The sequence below is a fragment of the Harpia harpyja genome, chromosome 3, assembly GCF_026419915.1.
Source record: "Harpia harpyja isolate bHarHar1 chromosome 3, bHarHar1 primary haplotype, whole genome shotgun sequence".
NCBI classification, from domain to species: Eukaryota; Metazoa; Chordata; class Aves; order Accipitriformes; family Accipitridae; genus Harpia; species Harpia harpyja.
In genome coordinates, this window is record NC_068942.1 from 56,754,982 (window position 1) to 56,775,761 (window position 20,780).

Consider the following 20,780-nt stretch of genomic DNA (forward strand, 5'->3'; position numbering starts at 1 on the left):
GGCGGGACGCGGTGACGCGTTGTGGCGGCACCGGAAGTAGCAGCGGCAGCAGCAGTAGTAGCAGTAGTGGCGGGATGGTGAGCCGGGCGCGGGCAGGGGGGGCCGTGCCGTGCCGTGCCGTGCCGTGCCGTGCCCTGCCCTCTCCCCAGCTCATCGCGGCTGTGTGTCCCTCTGCTTACAGGGGAAGCAGAAGAAGGCGCGGAAGTACGCGGTCATGAAGCGCATGATCAGCCTCCGGGACCAGCGCATGTGAGTGTGGCTGCGGCTGGGCCCGGGCCCAGGCGGGGCCCCGGAGCCGGCCGCGCGGGGCTGGCCGTCCCCGCGTCCTGCTCGGGAGGGGCGGGAGGGGATCCTGGCCCAGGCCTCTCCGCCGCTGGCCGCCCTTCCCCATCCCCCCCCCGCCAGGAGTGCCTGTGTTTCCCTGCAGTAACGAGAAGGACCGGGCGAAAGCCCCCGTGAAGAAGAAAGAGGACCCGAGTGCCATTAAGGAGCGGGAGGTGTAAGTGCTGCCGGCGCTTTGGGGAGGGAGGGAGGGAGGGGAGGGCCGGCCGGCCGGCCACGCTGCAGGCTGCAACTGAGGGCGTTTCGGAGTAGTAAATGGTGCCCCAAACCAAGGGATTGGGTTTAGGAGGCGGCAGGAGGCCTGGCAGGCCACCATCCCGTGCTGCCTTGTGTTGTTTCCGCGCGTAGGACGAGAGGAAATGGCCTCAAGTTGCGCCAGGGGAGGTTTAGATAGGATATTAGGAAAAACTTCTTTACTGAAAGGGTTGTTGGGCATTGGAACAGGCTGTCCAGGGAACTGGTGGTGTCACCATCCCTGGAGGTATTCAAAAAGTGCGTAGACAAGGCACTTCAGGACATGGTTTAGTGGGCATGGTTGGCGGTTGCACTCAATGATCTTAAAGGTCTTTTCCAACATAAACGATTCTATAATTACTCTTCTTTCATTCTGCGCAAGTTGTATGATTGGATATGTTGTTAATTGCAATTAACTGATTTGAATTCTTTGTCTTCCTGGCAGCCCCCAGCATCCCTCTTGCTTGTTCTTCCAGTATAATACACAGTTGGGCCCCCCTTATCACATCCTGGTTGACACTAACTTCATCAACTTCTCCATCAAGGCCAAGCTGGACCTAGTGCAGTCAATGATGGACTGTCTCTATGCCAAGTGTGAGTGTCTGCATCACTTGCAGCTTCTTTCGGACCACGTAGTGCCATGGTGTGCTTGTGATGTGCTTTATCAGCCTCATACCACTAGCTGAGGATAACAGAAATCTTGAAAAAAGTATGTGTGCTATAATCATCGAGCTCATTGTTCATGGCTATGGTAACCCTGGAACTGTCTCTGGTTTCAGTCAAACAATGGTTTAAATGCTAATCTCAGCAAAGGTAAAGCATTAGTAACTTAAAAATCTAAAATTACCATGGCATGGTCAAACTCAGTGGCTCTACATTTCATCACTTTGCAACTTTATCAGTTCTCATAAGTTTAAAACTGTAACTAATGTTGTAGAGTTCCATGATAGTTCCTGGGCATGTGGGCAATATGTAGGGGTCTGTGAAGACATACTGCTTGGGTTTAATACAGGCTTTTTTTGCATGTAGGTATTCCATGTATCACAGATTGTGTAATGGGTGAAATTGAGAAGTTAGGACAGAAGTACCGTGTGGCATTAAGGTAGGTGCAGGGTGTTCTTCTCTGTTTCTAGAACTTAATGTTTTAATATAAATAAATGAAAAGCACTTTCCGTGATGGTGCTTGTGGACTAGAGAGTAGATAGGTGGTTGCAGAGTCCCGAACTGGGTTTTATTTCTCTGGCTGTATGAGATCAGTACGATGGCTCAAGTTTTAGATGATTTTTTTAAAAACTAAATGCTAGGTATGAGTGCCTAATATTGATCTGTTAATCTTTTTTTTCCCCTAAGACTTTCAAAATAATGCTTCCTCCTGTTTCTCAATATGTATGTAGATTTCTTTTTTAATTACAGAATTTTCTGAAAATAAATAAAGAAGTGACCCAAGTCTTATCGAACCTTTCACTCTTGCCTCATGTTATTCCTGTAGGAGTAGGTAGCACGTGCTGATAATCTAGAGCCAGGTTATTTTGTGATCTGTAGAAAACTAGTCCAATGTACTTTGTCTGCTGCAGGTGTACCAGTCAGATGTATTGTTCTTTACTTTTTATTTTGGCCTGTTGTGTTGTAAAGTATCTGAGTGCATCCCCTAAACAGCTTTGATGTTCCCCTTCAGGGAGGAGGTGAAGTGTTCCGATGTGCATGGTACGAACGTTGAGATACCAGAAATTCTAGCTCTTCCAACAGATAACTTCTTTCAAATTACTTTGTTAGGCAAGAGCCTAACATTGTAGGGATCTTGAATCCAACTAACAAGTAACTAGCCAGATAAATGGCATTCTTTTTTTGCTCCTCATTACAATTGACTGTTGTGTACCATTCACTCCATCCGTTCAGTCCTTGTTTTGAGAATAACGTGCTGTGTATCACAGAAAGGGGCATTCCTGTTCCCCTGTCCTGTGTTACTGTACACTCTGGTCTGGTTGCTGTGATGCTGCCTTATATGTCCCCACAGAATTGCCAAGGACCCTCGTTTTGAACGCTTGCCATGTATGCACAAAGGAACCTATGCAGATGACTGCTTGGTACAGAGGGTCACTCAGGTATTTCTGTTTCTGAAATTTTCAATACTGTGCTAACATACTAAAAATTCCTGAACATTCCTAGTTACTGATGACTTAAATTTCCCACAAAGTGACTGTAAAATCTCACTAAGGGGCAGTTTCAGTCCCTAGCACAACTTTATTTGAAGCAAGGTATAGTCTTCTCTGAGCATTCTTCTTGTATAGGTCAGCATCAAGAAGCACTTAGGATGAGAAAGCTGTCAGCTGGGAAGGCTGGACAGGCTTTGGATGTTTCTATGAGTCTGTTTTGATGAGCAGAATGATGTTACTAGACTGCTATGGAATTCTGTACAAGTTGTAGTAATGCCTCGCTAATGACTCGTAGACCTCTTGTGTTAAATGAGCTTACAGAACAGAAGCTTTTGCTCAGCTTTGTTTCCTTTCTGCGGGCTCACTGGTGTTCGATCTGACTCGCCTCTTTTTTTGCAGCACAAATGTTACATTGTGGCCACAGTGGATAAAGAGCTCAAGCGGAGAATACGAAAAATCCCAGGAGTGCCTATAATGTATATTTCCAGGCACAGGTAAGGGACCCCCCACAAGGAGGAACACTGCCTGGTACAATCCTTGTCTGACAGGGACTCCATCACCAGGTATTTCTCTCCTGCATTGTCTATAGTGCAGGTTGCAGTAAAGGGCCTAGTGTTCGCACAAAAGTAGAAGTACAGCTGCTGCTGGGAAGAGACTGGTCGCAGACCCACTTTTACTGCAGTCTACATGTTTACTTGCTTTTACCCGGAAAACTAGTTTCCTTGAGGCCAGTGTTACCATAGATCAGTTTTGCTTACCAGCAGCAGCAGTAGGACTACCGGGCAAGTGCATTCTACAGGTTCTCGAGGAAAAGAACCATTCTTGTTCCATATTCTGTTTGGTAGCTTTGTGTAACCTCAGCTAAGAGATTGAATTTGCTTCTTAGCTAAAAACCAAACCAACTCAGAAGGACACTAATGCAGCAATTTCAATGCAGCAGATTTTTCCAGCATCTGCAAGTACTGGCTCACTATATATATTTAATTTTTTATATGCAATAGCACCAGTGATCTACTGTAAAAACATTTGCTTAAATCCATTTCCTGTTCCTTCCAAAGTACTTGTAAAGCCTAGACTAAGAAGACTTTACTCACCTTTGTTTGTCATATATACATAATGTACAGCCCAGAAGATTTATCTTGCATTGAACCTATGCCAAATTGTTTCACAGTATGGTAGATATGTTTGGTAGCATTGTAAGGAGAGAAGTCAGGATGTGGAGAGAAAAGGGCCAAAGTCATCAGATGGGATGGGAGAGATACTGGGAAGGAGGCAATTGTGCTAGCAGTGGAGACAACGAGTCTAGTAACATGCAGACAGAGCAATATATCAGAAATTAGAAGGTTGATTGCTATAAATATGTAAAGTCTTAACTGATCTGTAATTAGAACATGGCTCAGAACATTTTTCTCTCAAAACATCTTTTCCCCTTATTCACTGTGGCCATGAATCATAAGTTTAATGGCCAAAGTTTTATTCTTTGTGGTGGTCTGCTCTTCAATCCCAAGTCAGATCTTACAAAACCACCATTTTTTTTCTTCTCTGGAGATGGTGAGTTTTTGAGATGCCCAATTTCTGGATTTGAGGTGAAGGATAACAGCAACCTTATGAAGGCTTTTCACTTTCAGGAGTAATATTTTTCTTCCTGGAGATCTGAGCTGCAGATATAAATGCAACAAAGCTTCTTGTTGTTCAGTCTGCCTGCAAGCCTGTTGCTGCATGGGGAGGGGAGCAATGTGGAGTAGGTTGTCTTCATAGGTTTTCCCTCTTTCTTTCTCAGATACAATATTGAGAGGATGCCAGATGATTACGGAGCTCCTCGATTCTAACCTGTCCAGCCAAGCCATCAATGCCAGGACTCTGAGCCAGGATAAGGGTCCTTCTGGTTCCAACCCTCCTGCTTGCTTTTTTGCTGGGACTCTGCTCATAGGACTGTGGGTGACATTGGACTAACTTCATAGCCTTGATCTTCTAAGAAAAAGCTACTTGGAAGAGTCTGTTTTTATTCATCCTTGTTCTGACTTGGCCTGGGAAAAAGGGGACAGCAGTGCCCAGAACATGCCTAACTCCCTCTTCACTGGGATCATTGGAAAAAGTGATTTCAGCATTCCAAATTAAATATTGGTGATGCAACTCTGACTGAGAAAGAAGCCACAGAAATTTTTGAAGTTTCTTATTGCTGCACCTGCAGCAGGACAACTATTCCTCTGGTAAATCCCTCACACCTGTCCCACGAGCAAATTGGAACCTGCGTTCTGGAGAAAAGCTGTCAAACCTGCACCGGTTGGCATGCCTTCTCTGGACCAGTGGTCTGGAAGATTTTAATTCAGAATTGATGGGCTTTTATTCAACTGTACAATGAATGAAGTTTGGTTAAGCATCCTGCTCAGATTTTCGTGTCTGTACTGGGTTAGCTGGCAGCCTGGTCCTTTTGCTTATATGCAGAGTGGTGGCGGGAGGGCAGGATTGGGTTGGGACAGATCTCTCCCTCTTGTTTGCTTGGCATCTATGCACCTCAAAGCCTTATCCCTTTTGTTAGGTGTCAGGGAGGAGGAGGAAGGTATCAAACTGTGGCAGGAAGGTGTCAAACTGGGAAAGCTATTAATGTGGGCTGGGAGCAGAGTCAGTGGGGGGAGTCGGAGCAATGGCTGCAGATCAAGAGAGTCTCACAGCATTTGCTGTAGGGAAGGAAGTGGTCAGAGGAGGGAGGGAAAAGAGATGGTTAAGCCACATGGAGAAATGCAGCGGAAAAAATATTTCAAAGCCATAAACTTGTATACTCCTATCTTCTCAATTACTCTTTAATTTTTAGCAATATAATTTGCTCTTCTGAGAATTGTCTTAAGACTGTGAGATGACAGACAATATGAGGGTCACCAGGGGCCAATGTGCCGAAGTGTGCTTCCTGGCCAAAATGCTATAGTTGAGGTATAGTAAAGAGGGAGACTGAAAATTTATATTCTTGGTATAATTAGGAAAATTTCCAAACTTTAATAGAGCTTTTATCCTGTGGTGCCTCACACTGGTTTGGCTGCAGAGAATAGCTGAACTCAGCTGTCTGTATGTTGGACAGCATACAGTGAAGATAGTACCTCTCATCTGCTAATCATTTCCTGTCCTTGGGAAATGCCCTGACATGCTAATAACTTTCTTGCTAGCACCCTGCCTCTACAGATAGTGCAGGAAATTTTGGGAACACATCAGACTTACCCCTCCTACTATCTCTTGCTTGCTGCAGGCTCACCTACCATTGTGGTTTAACCCCAGCCAGCAACTAAGCACCATGCAGCTGCTCTCTTGCTCCCCCCCACCCCCAACTGACACCCAGTTAGTACCCAAGTGGTGATTCCTCCCAGCCCCACTCCCCCCAGTTTACATCCTAGACATGACATCACATGGTATGGAATATGCCTTTGGCCAGTTTGGGTCAGCTGTCCTGGCTGTGTCCCCTCCCAACTTCTTGTGCCCCTCCTTGCTGGCTGGGCATGAGAAGCTGAAAAATCCTTGCTTAGTCTAAACATTACTTAGCAATAACTGAAAACATCAGTGTGTTATCAACATTCTTCTCATACTGAACCCAAAACATAATGCTATACCAGCTACTAGGAAGACAATTAACTCTATCCCAGCTGAAACCAGGACAGCTACTAAACTCATCCCTGAAATAACAGCATACTGACACTTTCAAAACATAGCCTCTTCCAAGCTATCACAATTGAAGTTTATCTTCACCTCCAGCCAGGAAGAGGATAGCCAACAACCCTGAGATTTTACGCTCGGTGTATAATTGTACATTTCAAAAATAATATGCTTAGTTTTGTTCTCTCAATCCAAGTCACGTTTCTTTAAGCTAAATGTTTAAGTATTGTCATGAACACTTGAAGACCATGTTTAGTCAAATGAGGACTGAGAAACAGTTGTAGGATTAGATCTGTGTAACTTAGTTTTCAGAATAATTCTAGTTTTGATAGACTTCTTCAAGTACAGAGTTAACTAGAATTGTTCCTGTACAAGCAACTTCACTTGAATTAACCAAAATGGAAGGAGACTGCAGAAGAAAGGAATGGACACTCATAGTAATATTTGATAGAAGTCTTTCTGGTGCTGGAGAAGAGGTCAAAGGCACAGCAACCTGATGAATTTGGGGAATGTCTGCCTGCCAGCAGAATGCCTATTGGAGGGACTTCATGAAAATACATGTATTTAGTATGAACTGTGGGTAGGAATCAAAGCAAATGTGCCCATTTACTGAAGTCTTTTACTCCTTAAATGAACGTTTCTTATGATCTACTTTGTTTTAGTAACAGGAGAAGGAACCTAGAATAGGCATAAGGCAATTGCTAAAGAAGCGTTAAGAGGGTTGGAGGATGAACAGCAAGGAGAAAGTATTAGCAGTGAGTGAACCCATCAGGAAATTTTCATTAGTTGAGTATAATCGGCAAGACAGAAAAAACTTGAGTATTAACTTAAAGAGCCTAGTCAGAAGAGAAACAGGACAGAAGAGGACTGCCTGAGTCATCAACTGCTTCCCCTGCAGTCCCAGGGAACCTGTGTACCAGACACTTGGTTCAGAGGAAAATATTTATTCCATTCATACCATGGCATCCCAACCTCAGATCCAACTTAAGAGTATGTCAGAGGAGGAAAGATCATTGTAACAGGAAAGAGTTTGGTAAGCAAGAATGCTTTGATGTTCCTATGAATGCAGAACTCTGCCAGTCCAAACCAGAAGAGAAATTCCTTCCTGACCCAGTTGGTTTAAACCTGCACACGAGTTAGATATCAAGCAGATGCCTGCAGTGTTTCTCAAGTAACTCTAGGTAATCTGGCCTCCCCCCTAACATCCTGTCTTTTGCTGTAGCCAGTTTCCATAGCTTCAGAAGACAGAATAATCAGAAAAGCCACAAAAAGAAGGTCTTAAGTTATGCAAAGAATGGGAGAAAATAATTTCTACTCCTTTCAGGCCAGAAGGCCCAAGATTGCTGCAGCGTTACCACCAGATGAAGTGAAGAAACTTAAGCTGCTGATCGAAGATGTGACACTGGTTAGTTGAGGGATAACTGAAACCTGGTAGAATAACATTCAGAAGCAGGAAGAGCATGAGCTATTTAAAAAATGAACTAAAAGCAGCATGATGACATACATTAATGTTACAGACTGTAAAAGAATGAGGGCATAATGTGGGCTTAACAGGGTTGCTTTAGGACAAGGTAATGTTGGGTAAAGCAAATGTATCTTGGGTGGCAGGAGTCAACTCTGCTGCTGCCCAGACCAGATTTGGGTATTGACAAAAGCACCTGTCAAGTTATTTGGAAGTTACACTTTGGCCTCTTCAACATAGGCTGGAAAACAATTGCTACTGAAAATGGTTCAGTACATGTATTTCCCCATAAGGGAACTTAACAGGTTTCTTCACAATATTGAGTAACCACAACAAACAGCAAAAATATTGGGAGAGACCTGCCTGCAGGAAATAACCTTGAGTAAACTGATCAAAAGAGAACTCACTTTGAGTGAATCAATCAGGAGGATAAATCAAAGGATGTTAGCAACAGGAATTCCCTATTTTGAAAGGACAGACTTTCAAAAGCTTAGTTAGTGAGTAAACTGGCCCAAAGAGCTCAGGGATATAAATGTTAACTACATGTACAATGTGGAGGAGGTGAGGGCTAAAAGTACAAGTGCTATCTAAAAGTCATATTCACTGCAAGAGAAATCTTAGAGGAGCACCACCCTAGACGGAAAAGGATCAATAATCACCTCTAGGTGAAAGGAAAGGATACTAAAGAATAGAAAAGACAGTTTTATGTGTATTAAATTAATTAAGATAGTTTTCTTAAAGATTTGCATCTCATAACTTGAGTCCATACTACCTGAAGCTTTTCTTGCAGATTCATGGTGTATCACCTCTGTGGATTCCCTGGAATTTAACAACAGATGAACACAAAGTCCAGCTTTTCCAGCAGAGAGGTCAAAGCTTTTTCTCTGCCTAACAATCTGGTTTTCCTGATTTTTCTCTTGACTGAAAGGTCTTTGGACTTTTCTTCCAACACCTGCCTTTCCCCACTAGCCAGGGATCCTTGATTTGCCAGCCATGAACTAGAGATTGAACATGAGAAAAATTGCTCAGGTTTTCTGTATTTGGGAAGGAGGGCAAGCAGTGAGACACCACAACACTAGTGCACTGCTGACCAAAACAGTAGCCACTAGGCTTCACTGCCCAGCTACTAGAATTCATACGCACAAGCCCTTGTGTCTTTTCTCAATGGGAGTTCAGCACTTTGCCTAAGTCTTTGCTAACTGGCTACAGAACGTATTTGTATGTTTAACTCATGCTTCAGTGTGGCAAGCAAGAAACACAAGAAAAAAAATTCTTTCCTGCTCCTCAGTGCAGTTGCTTCTGTAATGGATGAGGCATTTCACACATCTGCTGCTCCATTCACAATTTTCCTCTCAGGTTTATCACCAGCATATTCACTGAAAAAACCAGAATCGTTCACGTTGTTTCTAGGGGTTGGAGCACCCGGCATCGCCCCCATCCCCATGCGGGGGCTCTGCGCCGTCATTCGCGAGGCCGCAGGAGCCCTTTGCGTCTGCCCTTTCCCAAGGCCTAGCTCAGCGGGATTTATGGCCGCGCGCCTTTCACCCTTCAACCGCTACAACCGTTAATTATCTCTGCCATCGCACCTCGGGTCACCGACACCGGGTTTGCCCTAGCCGCGTAGGGGCTGAAGCACGGTGACGCCCGCTGCGCGCCAGAGCCGTTGCTGGTGGCGCCACAGCCCCCGACGGGAGCGGCGGGCAGGTGCGGAAACATGGCCGCCGCCGCCCCGGGGTAACCCAGGTCACCGGCGCCCCCGCCCCCGTAGCGCCACGGCCCACGGAAGGCCGCCGGGGGCCGAGCCGGCCATACACAGCCTTGCCTGCGGGCCGGCGGCAGCACCCGCCTGCTCGTCGCCCCCGCTGCACAAAATGGAGCCCCCGCCCCGCGCCGCGGTCCGCTCTAGCTCCCTTCCGTCGCCTGCCTCGCTCTTGCCCGGGCCGACCGGCGGCGGGCGGGAAGCGGCGCTCTGGACTCGCCTCCGCCCCCTCTATGCGCCCTGCCGCGGGGTTAGCGTCCTCCCTCCAGCAGTGACGGCAACCGTCCGCTAGGCGGCGCGCTGGCGGCGCCGCCCCCCCCACCGACGAGGGGCGCCGCTCGACGCTCTAGCGCCCCGCTGGCGCTCTACTGCCCGGGAGGGCGGTGCGCCTGCCCGCGCAGGCGCCGTGGGCCGCACGCGCCGCCGCCGCGGCCTGTGGAAGGGCCGCGCTCCGCTCCCGCCGCCGCAGCAGCAGCCCTGCCATGTACCCGGCCTGGGGCTTGTACGGGGCGGCGGGGCACTACCCGCCGCCGCCCACCTCCATCCCGCCCCCGCCGCTGCCCATCCCTCCCCCCAGCGTGCCGCCTCCCGCCGTCCCGCCGATGCCGCTGCCCAGCTACCCGCCGCCGGGCCCCGCGCCCCCCGCCGCCGCCGCCGCCCCGCCGCCGCCTCCTCCCGCCGGTACCTCGGGGTTCCTGAGCCTGCAGGAGCAGCACCTGGCGCAGCTGCAGCAGCTCCAGCAGATGCACCAGAAGCAGCTGCAGTCCGTGCTGCTGGGGCCGCCGCCGCCGCCGGGGCCACCCCCGCCGGGACTGCCGCCGCCGCCGCTGCCCGGCTCCTTCACCGACTGGCAGCAGCAGCCGCCGCCGCCCGTGCCGCCGCCGGTCCGCAGCTACCAGAAGCAGTTCGCCCACCGCGAGCCGCCGCCGCCAAGCCGCAAGCCGCCCGCCGCCGCCCGGGAGCGCGACGGCCAGGAGCCGCCGGGCGGGCACGGCGACTGGGGCGAGCCGGTGCCCTCCTCGCCGGTGCCCATGGACATGGAGCTGTCCTCGCCGCCGCAGTCCCCGCAGCCCGCCGCCCAGGCCTACCTGCCCCCGTCCCAGGCCTACCTGCCGCCCCCGCAGGCGGAGCCCTACCTGCCCCCCGCCCAGCCGCCCCCGGCCCAGTCCCCGCCGCTCCAGCCCTACCTGCCGCGGGCGCAGGCCTCCCAGCCGCCCCCCTCCTTCTCCGAGCCACCGCCCCCCTACCTGGAGCCCCCGCCGGCCACCGCCTCCCAGCCCTACCTGCCGCCTCCTGCCCAGGGCTACATGGCGCACCCCCAGCCCTACCTGCTCTCCTCCCAGGCCTCTCCTTCCCAGCCGGCGCAGCCCGGCCTGGCGCCCTCCATCCCTCCACCGGCCAAGCCATCGCAGGCCCATTTCCCCCCGCCCCAGCCGTCCTTGCCCCTGCCCGCCGCTGCCCAGCCGGAGGCTGGGCAGGGCGCCAGCAAGGAGGCCGGTGGCACCGAGCAGCCGGACCCCTCCACCATGACTCCCCAGGTAAGGCAACGCCGCCTCCTCCGCTCGCCCCCGCGGCCCCGGCTGGCAGCGGGGAGCCGCCGGGGCAGCGGTGGCGATTAACCGCTGCTGGCGGGTAGGTCTGCGAGCGAGGGCAGTTAGTAAACACGCCGTATTTGCATAATACTTGAAGGGTTTGGACGCAACCCGTGGAAGGCCGGCAATGGCGCGGCTCAGGCGAGGCTCCGTAAGCGCTTCTTTATCCAGGGGTGCTTGTTGGGACGTAACAGATCATCATTTTTCAAGAGCCAATGAGTTGTTTATGGAAAAGTCTAACTCCTGGCTGAATTTAATTTTCCTGGGGGGGTTTGTTGGTCTCTGGAGAATTGTTTTCCAAAGTACAGTGTGTGGGCGACCTGCAGCGAACCTCTGATGACTTCGTCCAGCATGTTCTGAGATGCAACAGACTGTTTGCTTAGTGCATGTTGCAGGATGAGTGCCTCTTGTCTTTGGCGATTCCTTCATTTAGTTTTCTCATGGGGTTGTGTTTCAGTTGTCTGCCCGATTGGTGTAGAATTATGACTGTTTTAATCTTACCACACATAGTTAAAGCTGCAAAAGTGTTTCTGTCGTAGTACGTGGTTGCCCTTTGCTTAGACTTACGTGTTGTGTGCTACACGTGCCTGATCTTCCAGTACAAAATTGTGTGGGGCGTTGGAGGGAAATGTTCTGAAATGCTTTTGAGGTGAAAAATGTTGTTAATGCTGTGTGCTTTTTATGTGTACGTTAGGGCCAAAATGTCTGCAAAATGTTCACGTGCTTCACTTCCTAAATGTGAGCAGTTCCAGTGAACTTGGCGTGACCATTCAAATGCATTAAGTTAGGGACAATCCAGTTGCTTAAGGTTAAGCAAGCACAAAGAGACAGGCATGTTGAGGTCCTCCGCTGTGTATACAGGTCAGTCAGATTCACTGAGGCTTTTGCATGGTTTTAGGGTCAGCTTGTAGAGATCCAGCTGGAAGGACAAAGCTGAAGTGCATGCTTTAAATTGACTTTATTTATGTTTAAAAGATATCTATTTTTGGCAAATTGGTCTTAGGATTCTGATTTGAACCTAAGTTTGCAAAAATCCTGTTGTGCCATATTGAAGTCACTGACACTTTAAATTTGTTAATCGTTGGGACACCTTTTTAATTTCCTACCAATACCTGAATATGTTTGGGAATGTATCGTTTTTAAGTTTACACCATATAACTAATCACTGCCTAGCAAAGTGGTGCTTTCAATTTAATTTTACAAAGGTTTTGGACAGTACTAGTTGATCTTTTACAGTGAGAGCAATGGGACTCATTAAATTTTTTTTAATGACAAAACCAAAACCTTGAAAAATCAGGTGTAAAAAGTGATGTTAATTCGGTGTTGAGGCTGCTTGATGACTTCTTAAATTATTGAACTTGAGATTGAACAGGAAACTGTAATTCCTCCCCCCTTATGTAGCCAGAAACTTCATTAATGTTATTTAATTGTTCCTCAACTACTCTGTCCTTTCCAGAAGAGTAGTAAGTAGTGCGTTATTGTGGTGCACACATAGAAGTGGCAGAATACTGCTGAAGTTTACATTGTCTGGTTTATGAGTGTTTGTACAAACAGCTTCTATGTTGAGTAGTTTGTTTACTCTCATGCACAATTCAGTGTTAATTCAAAAGGAATCTGGTACTTTGCTGGTCATAAATTTGTTATAACAGGTTGATACGATTTTGGCTATCTTGGGCTGTAAAATGAGACAGTATTTGGAGCAACAAGTCCTTACACAACAGGAATAGGAAAGACAAAGCGTGGTGATGCTTTCTTCCTGATGATATTAAAAGCCAAGTAGAGAAATACTGTAATTTGTAATTTATAAGATCCTATTAAGCCTTTGTTTAAACTGGTAATTGAAAACAATTCTTTTTGTTCTCATCCCACAGTAACAGTGGCTGCAGCCAAATAGATCAGCGTTTTTCTCTTAACATAGAAAATACGCAATTTGCCATGACTTAGTGTTTTATTATTTCCCTTTCTTGTCTAAAACCAAGATACTGGTCTTTGCCTTGACAATATTGTGAGTTTATGGTAGCTTATTACATGAGTATACAGTTGGATTAAATTGCTGGATTCTTGTGTTTATCTACAATTAGATGCATCTTTTGTCAAGTCCTGTTAAAATACCTGTTCTATTTCTTTAATGGTCCATCTGATATTTGGGTACTGTATGCTGCTATTTATTTACAGTAGTAAACAAATATTTGTGGGTGCATCTGTACCCATAAATATGCATTTATCTACATCTGTTAAAGCTACCTTAGCTTTACCATGTCACCTTTCAGCAGATTGCTGCACTCTTTACAATCCCCCTTTTGTTTTATAAAGGGTGCTAAACCATTCTTTTGCTATCCTTACCAGAAAAAGACCAAGTGTGCCCCAAAATAGGCATTGTGTTGTGGCCTACGGTTGCCTAAATTCATTTTGAAGTAGTCTTTTGGCGTGGGCTCTGCATTAATGTTTTTGGTGGTATGTCCTGTGGTCGGGAGCTGATAGTGCCAGTTTCAGTGTTCCCTGTAAAATGCAACAGGCATAGTCTTTTGGTCAGCCAAAGCTGGAAAAAGGCATATGTTGATGCTGGTGTGTTCCTTGGGCTTAAGGATTGTAACTGGACTTGAAGAATGACGGTCATCGTGAGGATATAAGCACTCAAATAACTGAACTTTTTGCCATCAGGAATTTTCTACGCTAGCACTTCTGTTTTGCTCAAACTAAGCTGTAGAAATCTACCTTTCCGCTTTTCTCGTGCTTTTCAGATAGAACATGCAATACATGTGTCACTGACTTCATCTGCTGCAAAAAATAGGTGACAGGGTATTATTGTAGCTCTTTGTGTGAACCCCTGGTCATATTATGAGTTTTAGCCCTTTGTCCAATTGGTAGAATGAGGAGGAAACAAAATGGATCCATGGAAACAACCGTTTTGTGGCAGTAGAACATGTGCTCACCAAGCATAGCATCCAGCACCGTCATGGTAAATCACCTTATAATGCCTTTTGAGAGGGATAATTGAATCAGCTTTTGTATGGCTGAGGATGTATGCTCCTCCCTGGTGTTGAAAGTTGCACTTAGTACAGCATGTTGTTGAAGGTTTTTGAGAGAGTCCATGCTGGAGCGTAAATGCACGTCTTTCACCCAAAGCCATAACAGCTCTTCTGAGTCATATTCTTGTTAAAAAGATTCTTGGCAGGAGTTATTGCAGGATCAACATGAAGTCCAAGCAACACAGCCTCTCCTTTCATTGACCGCATCTCCAAGTTACAGCTTTACAGAAGTATTTTTTAAAAAATACAGCTCCATGTTTAATTGTGTCTGCTAGATTGCTACCAATAGAAAACATCATTCCTGATTTGAGCGTGAGGTAGGCTTTTGGAGGAAGCTTGCACTTCTTTTAAACCTCTTTTAAGATAGGCAGAATGGTTCAGTTTTGAGAAATCTCATCAGACAGCACCTACCGCTTTGTTGTTGTCACAGTTATATTTTAAAATACCTGCATCTTTTGGATTCTTTTCCGTTTCTGAGTGGGCTTTATATAGGTGTCTTGTCTTAAATGTGTGTGCTGGGATGGAAGGGAAGAACAGAGGATATGAAAGATGTAGAGCAGTTACAGATTCTCAGAGGTGGTGTGGAGTTGGCATGAGAGCACAGGAATGGTTGCACTAGGTCAGACCAAAAGTACAGTACTTTATCATTCTGTCTTTGACAGTGACTAAAAGCAGAGGCTAAGAGAATAACTTAAAAATCAAGTGTATAGCGATACTTCCCTAAACTCTAGGAGCTGCCTTAGCTGCAACTGGTGTCTTTATCTTTAAAATCTGTAGATTTTTCTTCTATGAGCTTATGGAGCTGTGTCTTGAATCCACAAAATTTTAGCCCTTGCAGTGGTCTCTGGCAGGGACTTTGGTAGCACAAGGCCATGTCAGGTGAAGAGCTGCTTCCTGTGTGTTTTAAATCTGTGTCCTGCTAGTCTGATTTGACGCCTGATACTTCTTGTATTGGAGAAGGTACAGAACTGTGGGTTCCTATTCAGGACTCTTTAAGATGCACCACTAAAGTGTTGAGATACTTATCTTTAGTCTTTTGTTCTTTATGTTGGTGTCAGCTTACAGTGCTTTGAAGCTACTGTCATCTGTCCCGAGTACTCTAATTCTAGCCTGAAATGTTCAAAACTGAAAGGTTGATCACTTCTTAAATGGATAATTTTTTGGGTGCAATCATGTCTCTTTACCTCTTCAGCTGTTGAATGAATCAGAATTAATGAGAATTCAGATGATAAATAATACTCACTATATGCTGGTTCTGATTGTTCTTTTTCCTTTCCACAGCCTTTATTCAAATGTTTCCACCACAATTTCTCAGCTGTCATTTTCACTCTGCTTGATGTCTGTGTTCTCTGTGTGTCCTCTTCATCTTTTTTGTACGTTTCCTCCTTTTTCTCTTTACTGGTCCCTTACTCATATGAGTCCTCCATTTTCCCTTCATTTTACCTGAGTTAGTCTCATCATTATAGTTGTTAGGAATAAAAAGCACTAAAAATAAATGTGGTACTTATCACATGTCTGTACTAATTTGGCTTTTTATTGGCCACCTTTTTGCTTTTTGTTATTGTGCTCTTTAGTTGTAAGGTCTTTGAGGTAGGAAATAAATTCTTCTGCAGGCACTATGCCTCACATAGTGGTTTCTGAATTTTGATTCAATTTTCTGACATCCATTGCAATACTGTTGATGATGAAGTGAGTTCTCCCTCAAAAGAGATTTCTAGAGTATGATTCTAGTGACTGTCATGAATTAATTTTCATGTTTTTTCCTTTGAAAGGTGTCTTAGAAAATTTCTGTCTATTGTAGGAACAGCAGCAATACTGGTACCAGCAGCACCTGCTTAGCCTCCAGCAAAGGGCAAAAGCCCATGCTCAGGGACAGCAGCAAATGAAAGGTCCAGTAGTGAAGGATGCATCTGAGCAGAGAGCAAAGTCTGAAGAAGGGAAAATGAGTGCTTCAACTCAGCAGTCTGAACCTCCTCCACTTAATGAATCCCTGCCTCCAGCTTCCAAAGAAGATGAGTCTTCTCTTCCATCCACTGAAACCCAGGTAGGCTTTGTAAAGTGATGCCACTCCTTTTGTTGTGCTAGATAAGACAAAGAAACAGGAAAACAATGCCATCAAGTTCTTGTGTATACTGTGTAACAATAACTAAATATGGTAAAGCAATCTTAAAAGAACGTTTGCTAAGGCTGCACCAATTTAAAAAATAAAAATACACACCTTGTATATAGACTTAAATAGTCACCCACACATGCACCAAGCAAGTCCAAGCTTGACTCACACCTTCCCCGACGTTGTCGTCTTTGTCTATGAGAAACATATTGTGATACCTAAGCGTAAAATCCAAGTACTCAGTAGATGAGGAATGCTATCTTTAAGACACTAGTTCTTTATTCCTCTCTGGCAGTTTGCCAATTCTGGCTCCCCTTCTCTCTGTGTGTTATAGCTTGTCTGAAAGCCAAGAACTTTGCACAGGGTATTTTTGTCAGCATGCTTAGTAACAGTTACTACACAATGGATGGAGGTCATGATTGATGTTTGAACAGATTACTGTAGGGTAGTAGATTACCCTGCAGCATGTGCTCCACTTCAACTTACAGTGTGTGCGTTCGTATCAAGTGGCAAAAATAATGCACTCTGAGTTACTTTACCTCACCATGAAAAAGCACTGTTGTCTCATTATATTTGCTGTGAGCAACAGATAAGAGATCTGCATTAATCTCTTTCCTGTAGGTAGTTTCTGTATATATGAATACTGTAATTGCTATCAGCCTAACCTTTAGATCAGGCTGTTCACATTAAGAATAAATTAAATAAAAATCAGCCTTCCAGAAGCTGTGGGTGGCCAGAACACTGAAATATAGAGTGATAAAATAATGAACACTGAGAAAGTTCCTGTAGACTGGTTAGTGACCGAGTGTGGTTTTTCTTCTGACAGAAGGAGCTTTCCTTTATTTATAGCATTTTCCTTTTTCTCTAGCTCAATATTGAACCGCCTGATGACCCCGAGGAAGATTTGAGATTGCAGCAGTTGCAAGCAGCAGCAGCTCAATGGCAGCAGCATCCCCATCACCGGGTTGGATTTCAATATCAGAGAATAATGCAGAAGCATGCCCAGCTGCAGCAGATAGTACAGCAGTATCAGCAGATCATGCAACAGCCTCCACACTTACAGGTGAAACACTAAGGAGATGGTGTTTGATATACGTCCTGGGTAACCCAGCACTCATGGTCTGCTGAAAAACAAGTAGTTGAATAATTTGTCATGGTTGGCTCATTTAGCTACTTTTTCTGCTTGGGTAGAAGTCTGTATCCCCTTTTCCTACTGTCACTCAACTTCAGAATGAAAAAAGAATTGACAGATGGTGATGAAGCTTCAGCAGGATGAGAAATACAGGACTTTACACTTGTCTTAAGATTTTTCAGACATACCTGGGTGATACAGGAGCAAAGCTGAACACAATATTGAATTTACTTGGCTTTAAATGTTTTACTGCTGGAGAAACAGTTCAGAAGAAAGGTCAAGTAAGCAGATGATTGCATGGAGTAATTTGGTAGCTGCTCTTTTTTACAATATTGTGTAGTACAAAAATAAATATGTACAATGATGAAGTAAACATAGTTGCCAAAAATACACAGTTAAAGTAATTAAGAAAATCAGTCTCACATTATTTTTTACTCAAATAATCAGTGAAATAAAATAAAAAGTCTTAATAACAAGTTTGGATAATTATATCAGTTGCAACCTTTAAGCTTTTAAGTGGAATTTGATTACTGTATTAGAGAGGTGAGTCAGCTTTTTCTAGGTTGGTGGAGTTTGTACATTAAGCATTTCTTTGTAGCTTGGGCTGTCTGCTTGTTTAAAAAAAAAAAATCTCTTAAGTGTGAACCCTGAAAATCTCAGACAAGATCAAGTCATGGATATTAGGACCTGTATCTACACATAATGAAAGACAGCCTTGAAAGAAGCCTCATTTTGCCAGATCTTATTTGCACAGGCCTAGAGAAAAATAAGTGCTGACAACCGAAGCAACGCTGAGCAGGTTAATAACGGCAACTGAAGCCTTGAGAAATAGCCATGTACTGTATATATTGAAAGCACGAAGATTGATCTCGGCTTTAGCTGTTGTTAGCATCCAGTAATAATACAGCTTGGAGCCCTTTTATTATAGCTTTCTTCAGCTGTCCTGTTTTAAAAAAAAAAAAACCACACACACACACAAAAAAAACTTTTATACGTAAATGTCCTCTAGTTATAAAATGTGTAAGTTGTCACAATGACTTTAGACATCACAGTTTATGTTTGCTTTTGTTTCAATGTAGTTCTTCCTCAACCTTCTGCCCAAGTCAGAAATTGTGATATTACAAGTGATACCGAAATACGTGGCTCTGAAAATAACTAAGACAGTATTTTGAAGCTATTCTTGTGTTCTCATTTCAGACAATGTCAGTGGACATGCAGCTGCGACATTATGAGGCACAGCAAAAACAGTTCCAGCAGCTTCATAAGGATTGGGAACGATCAATGAACCAACAGTGGCAGCATCAGCTTCAAACCTACCCTCACAAAGACCAGCTTCAAGAGTACGAGAAACAGTGGAAAGCATGGGATGAACAGATGAAGGTTACTCAGTCCCATCTGCAGGAGAAAGTGAGCTCACTCCAAAATCTGAAGAATCAGTACCCTGCAAATGTTTCGCTGCCACCTCCATTTGTTCCATATTCTCAAACCACTCAAGGTGGCATTCCTATTATGCCTCCAACTTTACCTTCAACTACGCCTCCACTGGTCCCCCCACCTCTCTCTTCTGTTTCTCAGTTATCTAATTCCTCCGTCCCTTCAGGATCCAGTTCTCAAAGCAGTCAATCTACTGAGACACCAAGGCCAGCTCTGCTTCCCACCCCTGGTACCTATGCATCAAAAATAGCTAGTTCAACTGTCTATTCACCTTATCATTCTCAAGTAAGTTCATCCTTTGGCTCTTCAGACCATGGAAAGTCTCAAGGTCATCTTAGTAAACAAACTGTCCCTATTTCATCTGAGCAAGGATGTGGGGAACTGAAAGCCACTTCTGCAGTGTCTTCAACTCATGCACCTACCATGCAGGATAAACCAGTGAGGTCAGGTGGATTGCTTCCTGATCCTCCCAGATCAGCACGTTTTGAAGGCCCCAGAGGCCCTAGGTAAGGATGTTTTTGATTTATACTTGTTCCAGGCTACAAGACTTTCAGTGATATATTAAGAAATGAAATATGTATCTTATTCTTAAATCTTCCTGAGGTCGTGTGAAGTGTGCTTGTTTGGTTGGGGTTTTGTTTTTGATGTATGTACACCGTGCTCTGTATTTATTTTATTAAAGCAAGAATAGATAGATGCCTTTCACCTGAGCATTATCTAGAATAGAATTTTTTTTTTTTTTTCTAGTAAAATGCTTGGGCACACTGCACCCTTTTCATTCCTGGAGACATAACATCCCTTTTGTGAAAACAGGAAAGCTGTTGTAAATATTTGATATGTCTTTGCTGTCCTTAGTTTGAAGATAACTCACACTTGAAAGAGTGATCCTATATGAAAAGTGATTTAAATTCCCAGCATTTTGTCTGTGGTACTTGGAACACGGTTTAGGATAATCTAAAGCAAAAATGTTGAAGGGTTGTTTTTCAGGTGTTGCTCTATGTGGTAGCAATTTAATGTAGGCATTCTGAAAGGGATTGAGGAAAGTATTCAGATATTCAGCTGAATATACCAATGTAGCTAATTACTGGCAATTTAGATGCTATTTATTTTTTAGAAACAATAAAGTTTGTAATCCAACATGTATTACAGAAAGATATGAGAATTCAAAGCTGTTCACCAGTACTTTAGCTTCTAGTGTGAGAGTTCTCCAGCTATATGATTGTCCTATTCAGTGCACTTTTCAAAATGGCAGTTTGATGAGAGAGATAGTGCTTGTCTTAAGTACAAGTCAATGGTTTTCTACACATGTAGCATTACTTAGCATTCAAACAGTTATAAACAAGAGAGAAGGAAAGAAATGAAGATTTGAGCCTTAGGATCTGAGCATTAGGATTCTTTGCCACTTTTTCTTTTGCATTACGTCATGATGGTCTTGGTTTTGAAGGTTGCTGTCTTTATCTTTCGGTAAGGTACAGTTTTGCTCAAATTTAAAACTTCATTTTTATCAGGTGGATGACCTGCTGTCTTAATGTAAAGCTACTCTAAAAGCCAGTGTTCCGTGTCTTTTATGTGGTTTTATACCTGCTAATGGCTTAATCCAAGATCTTGGGTTTGGAATATTTTTCTTTCATACTTGACATGGTATCAAGTTGCAAAAACAACATCTGTTCTGTCTGGTCATTAGTTCAAGATGGGTTGATGTGATGTCTACTGAATCAAAGAACAGTCTTGTTCTGTTCAGTTGTGTCTATCCTTGCATACTCAAGGTTCACATGGGCCCACTTCTCGAGCTTGTCCAGGTCCCTCTGGATGGTGTCCCATCCCTCAGGTGTGTCAGCTGCACCACTCAGCTTGGTGTTGTCTGCAAACTTGCTGAGGGTGCACTCGATCCCAC

The 20,780-nt window shown here is 44.9% G+C and overlaps 2 protein-coding genes across 9 annotated transcripts in view; both read left to right on the forward strand.

Annotated features, from left to right (window-relative positions):
• The first annotated feature begins 122 nt into the window (after positions 1-122).
• FCF1 (FCF1 rRNA-processing protein) lies at positions 123-4,738 on the forward strand. Its single transcript, XM_052782729.1, has 7 exons — positions 123-249; positions 428-499; positions 1,022-1,170; positions 1,606-1,678; positions 2,591-2,678; positions 3,129-3,223; positions 4,510-4,738. Exons 1-7 carry the CDS (start codon positions 215-217, stop codon positions 4,556-4,558), a joined length of 561 nt encoding a protein of 186 aa, XP_052638689.1. The 5' UTR covers positions 123-214; the 3' UTR covers positions 4,559-4,738.
• A 5,251-nt stretch (positions 4,739-9,989) lies between these two features.
• YLPM1 (YLP motif containing 1) overlaps positions 9,990-20,780 on the forward strand; it is a 38,775-nt gene continuing 27,984 nt past the window's right edge. For 4 of the 8 annotated variants that reach the window (XR_008234516.1, XM_052782732.1, XM_052782734.1 and 1 more), the window contains exons 1-4: positions 9,991-11,127; positions 16,012-16,254; positions 17,189-17,383; positions 18,650-19,392. Coding sequence is in view for 7 of the 8 variants with exons in the window: in XM_052782732.1 (XP_052638692.1) it covers positions 10,072-11,127; positions 16,012-16,254; positions 17,189-17,383; positions 18,650-19,392 (2,237 nt within the window). In the remaining variant the exon portion in view is untranslated. Of the gene's footprint in view, positions 11,128-16,011; positions 16,255-17,188; positions 17,384-18,649; positions 19,393-20,780 lie in introns of all 8 variants that reach the window. The other 4 variants (XM_052782730.1, XM_052782731.1, XM_052782735.1 and 1 more) reach the window with 2 other exon arrangements.

What these genes read in the sequence shown, in the direction of transcription:
- FCF1 (XM_052782729.1), top strand. Translation starts at nt 215, where the DNA reads ATGAAGCGCATGATCAGCCTCCGGGACCAGCGCAT. An exon ending in GCCATTAAGGAGCGGGAGGT is followed by an intron (nt 500 to 1,021) that starts GTAAGTGCTGCC and finishes TCTTCCTGGCAG; the next exon opens with CCCCCAGCATCCCTCTTGCT. An exon ending in ATGTATATTTCCAGGCACAG is followed by an intron (nt 3,224 to 4,509) that starts GTAAGGGACCCC and finishes TTTCTTTCTCAG; the next exon opens with ATACAATATTGAGAGGATGC.